The 9,524-nt window shown below is 36.2% G+C and overlaps 1 protein-coding gene across 1 annotated transcript in view; it reads right to left on the minus strand.

The window, feature by feature from the left end:
• The window catches only part of LOC135221006 (uncharacterized), a 215,182-nt gene that overhangs the window by 30,634 nt on the left and 175,024 nt on the right, over window positions 1-9,524 (minus strand). The window contains 5 exon segments of the mRNA XM_064258722.1: window positions 3,077-3,268; window positions 4,654-4,810; window positions 5,656-5,811; window positions 5,813-5,837; window positions 6,322-6,471. Of these exon segments, the coding sequence (XP_064114792.1) occupies window positions 3,077-3,268; window positions 4,654-4,810; window positions 5,656-5,811; window positions 5,813-5,837; window positions 6,322-6,471 (680 nt within the window).

Consider the following 9,524-nt stretch of genomic DNA (forward strand, 5'->3'; position numbering starts at 1 on the left):
AGTAGGAAATGAGTGTGAGATAGCTTTTTTTTATTCTACTGTTTTAAAATATTCCACAACAGTCGAATTGAGTTGAGTTGAATATAGAATTTAAGCCAAAGGCAATTACTGGGACCTATGAGGTCATTAAGCGGGGAAATGGAAGTTGACAGTAAAAGGTCTGAAAGGTGTAACAGGAGGTAAACCTCGCAGTTGCAATATGAATCAAGTATTAGGAGAGGGTGGCAAGCAACATGAAGAAAGAATATGAAAGGAGGTATAGTAAAAGGAACGAAAGTGGGTGTAGCTTGGGGCCGAAGGCAAGCTGCAAAGAACCTTAAGTAATGCCTACAGTGCACCGCATGATGTCCACTGACGCCACTACCCCCCTACTCCACAATAATCTGCTGTAAGGCTGAAATAAATTCTTTTACAGACAATATCAATGCATATATTTAATGATACAAACATTTATATCATTATCTAATTCAGATAAGTCCTCTCCTACTTCATCATTAAAGGAAATTAGGCAAATGACGAAGGCCTTCAACCAAATGTTACGAGGTAATGTTTCTCGCAAAACCTCAACTTCACCTTTTTAACCACAACTGGGGAAGTGTAGTGCGTCATGCTTACAGACCCGTGATAACATTTATTTTTTTCACTTTTATTCCTTTATGGCTGCTTAGCAAACCGGATAACAAGTTTATGGGCTTCCTGGAAATCCCAGAATGTAAATAAAAGTTCCATTACATTCTCATCCTTTGCTCTGGCTCCGATGGAAATTTTGTTGATTTCGTTAACTTCGCTATCATGGATATAGGATTGGAATGGAATGGAATGGAATATAAAATACAAGCCAAAGGCCAATCGCTGGGACCTATGTGGCTATTCAGCGCTGAAAAGGGAAACTGTGAGTAAAAAGGTTTAAAAGGTGCGACAGGAAGAAAACCTCGCAGTTGCACTATGAAACAATTCTTAGGAGAGGGGTGGAAAGTAAGATGGAATAAAGACAATATTAACAGACGTTCAGTAAAAGGAATGAAAGGGATTGCAGCTAAGGGACGCTGCAAAGAACCCAAGTAATGCCTACAGGGCACCGTGTGAGGGGCACTGAAGGCACTCCCCCTTACTGGGAGGATCTGTAAAAGGGAGAAAATTCTGTGTTCTTTCAGTTCTAATGGCCTCAGAATCCATATGAGGGTCCCCACTACCTTGACCACCAGATCGATAAAATTATACTATCAATAATAGGATGGAGAAGAGAATGATAGTGGTCGTAAGGAAACGGAATTTTTTTTTAATCTACACTTAATAATTCACCATCCGGGTTTTTGTTTTGATGACATAATAAAATTATACTATCAATAATAGGATGGAGAAGAGAATGACACTGATAGTAAGGAAACGGATTTTTTAAAATCTACATTTGATAATTCACCATCCGGGTTTTTGTTTTGATGACATAGTAAATGGGTGTTCTATTTCTACCCTAACGCGGGAAATGACGGGTCAGCTTATAAAGAATTTAATATATGAAAGAGCATGTGTCATTCCTATATATTTATATCCCTATGCTCTTGTAGTGATTAAACATTCAAAACTCTTATGTCGCTCGAATCTTAACGCGAACTAATCATTAAAATCTATAATAATTATGAGGATATGGCTATAGAAAAGTATACAAAGATATGAAACAATTTGTAAATGGATTAGAATATCATTTACGACAGTCGTCGATACATAAACAATCATTACTCATGGAGAGAGAGAGAGAGAGAGAGAGAGAGAGAGAGAGAGAGAGAGAGAGAGAGAGAGAGAGGAATAAAAAATGAGGTAAAAATTTCCTCGAGATAAACTGACACTCAAAGTGAACTGATGATTTTTTTCTTACTAAAAGCGTTCATCAAACTGAAACCTGTTTGATAATTTTGTCTGATCACTCATCACAAGTACCTGTGTCTCTTGTTCATCTTCCTGCATACGTATTCAGTCCTGAGTTAAGTCAAGTATATCTTAGTTTAACCAGACCACTGAGCTGATTAACAGCTCTCCTAGGGCTGGCCCGAAAGATTACATATTTTTACGTGGCTAGGAACCAATTGGTCACCTAGCAACGGAACCTACAGTTTATTGTGGGATCCGAACCACACTATATCGAGAAATGAATTTCCATCACCAGAAATAAATCCTGTGATTCCGCCTTGGCAGAGCCGGGAATCGAACTTCGGACCACCGGATTGGCAGCCGAGCGCGAAAACCACTCGTCCACCGTGGAAATAGTTTGTCCTGAGGACAAAGCCCGTGGCGTAATCTCAGAAATATCTTACTGCGTTACTGTGCTTCGTCTAATTATTTTACTAAATTTTTTTTTCTAGAGATATTCTTTAAATCATTTATTTTAAAAGCTGCCCTGGAATTCGAACCGTTCTAGCATATTTCATCCTTTAAATGATGCAGACAGAAAAAAGAAATATAACAAAAGAGGTGGCTCTAAGAACTTCCATTAGTAGAGTATACACCATTCCAGCATGAATGAACGACGTACAAATGAATAAACCTAGTCACTGTGTACTGAAATGCTATTTCAGTACACAGTACTCAGTAAATTTCCGATTAACCGAAAGTAAAGACGGTTGGAACTATATATTTTCTTGAAACTAATGAAGATATATATATATATATGTGTGTGTGTGTGTGTGTGTGTGTGGGTGGTTGTATATATATGTGTGCGTGTGCATATTTGAATATATACTGTTACTTGCCAGCCCTGGCTAAGCAACAGAATGCAATAAAAGGTTAACCTTAGCGCATAAAAATACTTGTATGTAATTATGTGTCTCTATGTACGACACTGATGTAAAGACACTTTAATGTTCAAACGTCCATTGTCCAATTTGGCATAAATTCCCACTGTGTTAAAAAAAAACAATATATTCGCATCCTGAGCCTTTATGTTTGTGTATGAGTGTTTGTATGGTATTTATATAAATGTGCATTAATACACAAACGCCCATTAGCCCAATTCAGCGTCAACTCCCATGAAGTGTTAATACATAGTATAATATTCAAATCTGGGAAACTTCATCTTACTTACCAGCATCCTCCAGGGCGCCCTTACAGATGAAGGGCCGATTGAGATTGCAGTCGACGCCCTGGAAGTAGTAGAATCCGGCGTCCATATTGGAGGACGGAGACGACGTCACAGGAAACGACTTCTTCAGAACCAGACACGAAGGAGAGTTCCCAGGAGGAGGCGCCGAGACCGTCGATCGGGAGTTGTTCCAACCTGGTGGCGAGGAGACGAGAAATTTGGAGGCTGGAAAAATCTGACTAAGTGACGGGTGTTTCTCTGTTAATTTGTTAAACGTAGGTTTTGTTAGGTTGGTTACCTCCTGAAGACAAGTATGACTCCCAAGGCTTTTAAATAATGCGGCTTATACTTGATTGCTTGTTCTAGTATCACGAATTGGAATATAAAATTTAGGCCATATGGGATCATTCAGCGCTAAAAATTAAGTTAAAACAATTGTTAAGAGAGGATGGAAAGTAAGATAGAAGAAAGATAATGTAGACGGAGGTATACATAGTTATAGAAAAGCAGTGACGCTTCAAAGAACATGTAAGTAATGCCTACAGTGCATCGCATGAATGCACTTGTCGACAGCACGACCCTCATACGGTGAAGTGACAGTATCACTTAAGGCACTGCTTAATAAGTAATGAGTAAACATATTCACCATTTCATCGAATTAAGTGATATTTAAAAACCTGTTTGTGTTCATAGCTAGGGAACTCTTTAAAATACAAATAGTTATTGCACAAGAAATATTAAAAATGTTAAGAGCTGCTTCAATACATGGTAATACTTGACGGATTGATAAAGTGAAAAATTATATCTTTAATAACGATTTATATTCTATATCATATTAATTGTAATCCTGTTGAAAATTAACAGACAGGTAATCGATAATTCGTGTAAAGGTCAACCTAAAGATTGTTAACTTATGCTTTGATGAGTTACGTAAAATAACTCAAATTTTACTTGATAAATGTAATGTCAACATCTACAATTGGGTCAGGGCATAAAAAACTCAAAATTATATGGGTAACGACCAAATGGCCACCATTTTACTCGACATTACCACTTTTTCACTCGATTTTTAATTGGTGAAACAACAATACAATTGATCGTTAAGCAACATACCATTCAAAAGACTGAAACTTAGTCTTTTGAATATTATGCTTAGAGGTGTAATTGTATTGTTGTTTCACCAATTAAATATCGAGTGATAAAATTGGTCATTTCGAGTGAAATGGTGGCCATTTGGTCATTTACCCTACCTTACAGCTAAACTCACTTATATATCCCTTATATTTCCCTTATTAAGAATATTTATAGGTTTTATAAAGGTAGCATGATGCAAGAGGCTTTGTTATTTTGACGTGAGGACGTCCATTATGAAGTAATAAGTAAATAAAATAAGATATTCATGAAAATATATGAGACTGTAGATGGTGAGAGAGAGACAAAGAAACAGTAGATACCATCTATAAACAGCATATCTTGTTTCAGAGAGACAAGTATCAGCTCTTGAGCAAACATATGCAAGACGAGACAATGAGACACAATACAAATTCCCGCGTTTTGTCCAGAAATGGCAATTGGCTTACCTGGCCACCACCCATTGTGTCTAATGTTGTTACGCAACGCCTCCCAAATCCACAGACTGAGACCGCCCACCTTGGCGCCCGCACCATCAGTGTAGTACTCGAGACTGTTACTAGTTGTTTTCGTGGTCAGGAGTTCTGATATATATTCATGCTCCTCCTGTGAAACGAAATTATAATTTAATGAATTACAGTATTATAGCAACACTTACGGTCAGAGAATACAGATTCCAGATCCTTAATTAATTCTAAGAACTGCAGACGTATTCGTTAAGTCTACGGCTTTTCATCACCAGTTTAATTTTACTTATAAATCAGGACTGCTTGGAAACCAGCTACCTGATACCTTAAAAACTCAGAATTGCTTAACTGAAAAGTAGTTAAGAGTTTACATGGCTATTCAAACTAATATAAGTTTTTCAATAAGAGGTAATCTCAGAACAAGTTACACCTCAGAAAGTGAAAATAGGTGAACATATATAGAAATATTTCATATAAATCTTAGCTATACATAATATACATACTACTTATATACATCAATACGTATGACTTTATATTAAATAATATATCTATATATACATATAAATTAATATATGCCATATATATGCATATAACTATTATAGACTACTACATGTTTGCACATGTACATATATCTGAATACGAATTTTTATCACATCACATTGATTCATATACATGCATTAAGCTACAAATGTCCTTTAAAATCCAATTCGCTCTACCTCGGAATTAATATATTTTCATATACGTTAACCGAAGGGGAATTTTATAGTTGATAATAATTCCGTCCTCTCGTGGGCAGAAGAGCTGGTTCGAATCCACGAGAGGACAAAATTATTAACAACTAAAAACTTCCCCCTCGGTTGACATATACGAAAACATATAAATTCCGAGGTAGAGGGAATTGGATATTAAAAGACATTTGTAGTTTAATGAATGTATCTGAATAACCTACTCATTCAACACTCAGTGGATGTATTTGATCCTTACCTGACTACCTATCGACATGAGTTCGCCACCTCGCTCTCGGCACATACTCCGAGCTAAGTCTCGAGACGCCCTGTAGTCGTCGAGGACGAGGTAGCAATCGTTCTTCCATCGCTCCCAGCCCCGCTGCTGCGTGGCCCCAACCTTCGGGTTTGGGCAACCGGGACGTTGGGGGCCTCCTGCATCTAAGGGCGGGGAGAGAGGAACCAAGATTTTGAGGAGAAGGGCTGAAAACATTTGAGAGCGGAGAGCTTTCGTTTTCGCGTCAGTTATAATGTATTTACACCAGTCAATGGGACGTAATATCTATTTTGGCCTACGCGTATATACATAATACGTACAATTATAGACATAAATAGACACGCATTTATATATAAAATATACATATGATAGTCTATATATATACATATGTATGTATATATATATATATATATATATATATATATATATATATTCATATTCATATATATGTATGTACTATGTATTTATGTATTTACATATAAGTATTATATGTCTATTTACATACACACACACACACACACACACACACACACACACACACACACATATATATATATATATATATATATATATATATATATATATATATATATATATATATATATATAAACACACAAATCAGAAAAACAGAGATAGAATTATATGTACCTGATAGTAACGACTTTGGAGGACTGAAGGCAGGTGTTGCAACTATTCAGGCTGCATTGTAGGATGGAGTTTGCAGATCTCGGGCACCCCAGCTGAAGGATCTGGGAGGTTCCCCGATTCGTGGGTACCATACCCTGCCCACTCTCGTACCTGGGAAAGAAAAATCCAAGGAATTGAGTAACAAGATGTTACAAAGGATATAAAACTTAATTCCGCAATGTCTGTATCGAACAGTGTCGTATATATTCAATAAGGCTATTCAAGAGAGGAGAATGCTGGCTCTAAATGTAATATCAGGATTACCTTACTGATTCACGAGTGATTCTTTCACCAATATTTTCATCTCGACTTTTCCTGAGTATATTCTAGGCTTTTAGTTTCCATATTCCTCCGCAAGAATGCCAGCCATTTATTATGTTCTTGATAATCATAATATTCTTATTCTCATCACAAAAACACAGTAATATTGTAGACATTATTTTATTTGTATTTTTTGGGCCACAATTCCATTGCTCATATTTGCTCAAGTCTAGCTATCATGATCCTAACCTTATTTATATAAGTACTTGTTTACATTCGCAATATAACCAAATCACTTGGGATATCAAATTTGCACATAAATATAGACGTACAGCCACGTTTCTGCGTTTTCCGAAATGATTCTTACAAAAATAAGACGACTGACGAAGGACAAGAATATTGTGATATGAATAACAAGAACGCAATGAACAACAGATCATTATTAACGTCGACCGTCCCTGATATAACAAAAAGTCAGATATAATTCAATAGTTTCTGAGAAAGCTTGAGACCCCAGTAGATGAGGAAGCGAAATTCACCCGCGCTAATGGATAAATTACACATTTAAAAAAAAATCGTGTTTACACTTTCTAGTTTTGCCCACAAGTCTTCGTCCCCAAGAACACATCTATCAACTCATCTCAGACGTCCTCTTCATAAAAAAATATGACCTTGGGGTAACTCCTTTAAAACTCATGAATAGTTTTCAAGAAACGAAAGAACGAGGGCCGATCACATCGTTTGTTAATTTTTCAACACGCTTTCGGGGTGCCTGGGCTATATATACCACCAAATAGCGTTTTTAAATAAAATGAAAACTACTGAAGACAGAAGGCTGCAATTTGGAATGTTTGATGATTGGATGGTGGATAATCAACATACAAATTTGCAGCCCTCTAGCCTCGGTAGTTTTTAAGATCTGAGGGCTGACAGAAAAAATTACGGACGGACAGACAAACAGCCGCCTCAATGATTTCCTTTTACTGAAAACTAAAACCTCTGGCATGAGAAAAAGACTAGAACTCTACATTTACAATGACGATAGGGCTGCACTTATCGGAAGCCAACATATGCCAAATACAAAAGGATGATTTTCAGCATAGATTCATTATTATGTAAGAACAACTAAATTGTGTATATATATATACATACATAATATATATATATATATATATATATATATATATATATATATACATACATACATACATAAATACATACATACACACACACACACACACACACACACATATCTATATATATATATATATATATATATATATATATATATAGAGAGAGAGAGAGAGAGAGAGAGAGAGAGAGAGAGAGAGATTACTCTAATACAGTAGTACAATATGAAGATAAAAAGGCCCATAAAACACTATTGTACGTTGCAACAATACTTTTCAGACGCTTTCCTGTGTCCCTTTTCACTGGTAAACTGGTAAAATATTTGACCAGTGAAAATGGGCCTTTTATTATATATATTATATATATATATGTATATATATATATATATATATATATATTATATTATATATATGTGTGAGTATTTATACTGTATACATACGTAGTATAATAGTATAATATATATATATATTATATATATATATATATATATATATATATATATATATATATATATATTTGTGTGAGCGTATTTATATGTATATATACGTATGTTATATATATATATATATATATATATATATATATATACACACACATATATCATATATATATATATATATATATATATATATATATGTGTGTGTGTGTGTGTGTGTGTGTGTGTGTGTGTTGTACTAAAGAATTTTAAGCTTCTCTCATCAAAAAATCCTAAGAAATGTTTTTCTTAATTCTTAATTTTTTAAAATCTATTTTGCTTCATAATCATCTGTGACTGAAATATTAACATTTCAGCTCTCTTTTAGTTACTCTCCCGACGAAGACATTATTTATCGATCCATTTTTAAAGTCGTCTCCATGTGCATGGTTACTGAGGGCTCCGTGAGCAAGCTCCCGAAGCAAGAAAAATGGCCTCGGAGCCAAAACGAGGATCTGGGGAATTCCCGGAGCTCTAGTGGCGTTTTCCAATTCGAACGTTTTGATAGGGTGGAAAGAAAAGTAACTGCGACCTTGCTGAGGAGGAAAATAAACTTCTGAAGAAGAGAGTAAAAGAGCTGAAGGACGCATTAATCCAGAAGGCCAAGGAAGTTGAAAATGTAAAAGGACAACTCGCACGGAAGGAGAGAGAATGTGAGAACCATCGAGAAAAACTGGAAGAGCCCCAGAACCAAGCTGTGCAGAAGAAGGTCCATATCCAGGAAACCGCAGTTCAGTCACTTCCACAGGAGAATGAAAAAATGAATGAGAAGCCAGAGGAATGAAAACGGCTAATTACCGTGATATACAATTCTATGGCAAATGAAAAGAATAAGAATAATGCCTTGGCTGAAGACAAGGTAAAAGGAAACATGCTCTATAAGCTTGGACGGCTGGAAAATGCGAGTGAAGGTTTCCTCAGAGTACTAGATATGGACGACGACCAAGAGGACTACAGGCTAATACTGGGATTGTGGCTCTTGTTGCTTGGCAGGCGCAACGAAGCTATTGTGGAGCATGAGAAATTAGATGATCGAGAAGATTTGGTTGCAGTAGCCCAAAGCCCTGAAAAGATGGCAACGTCACGGCTGTCCCTACTACATCCTAGGAATTGCAGAGGAGTCTAATTTGAAGGAAATAGAGTGGATCTACAGGAAGCGGGCACTCAAGTTCAACCCTGATAAGTTCCCCGGGTCTAAAGAAGAACGACAACGCAGGACGGAAATCATGCAGAAGGTCAACTATGCCAATGATCTCCTACGTAATGCTGATGAAAGAGCAGAATACGACGCTGTCAA

Source organism: Macrobrachium nipponense, chromosome 2 (assembly GCF_015104395.2).
Source record: "Macrobrachium nipponense isolate FS-2020 chromosome 2, ASM1510439v2, whole genome shotgun sequence".
Taxonomy (NCBI): Eukaryota; Metazoa; Arthropoda; class Malacostraca; order Decapoda; family Palaemonidae; genus Macrobrachium; species Macrobrachium nipponense.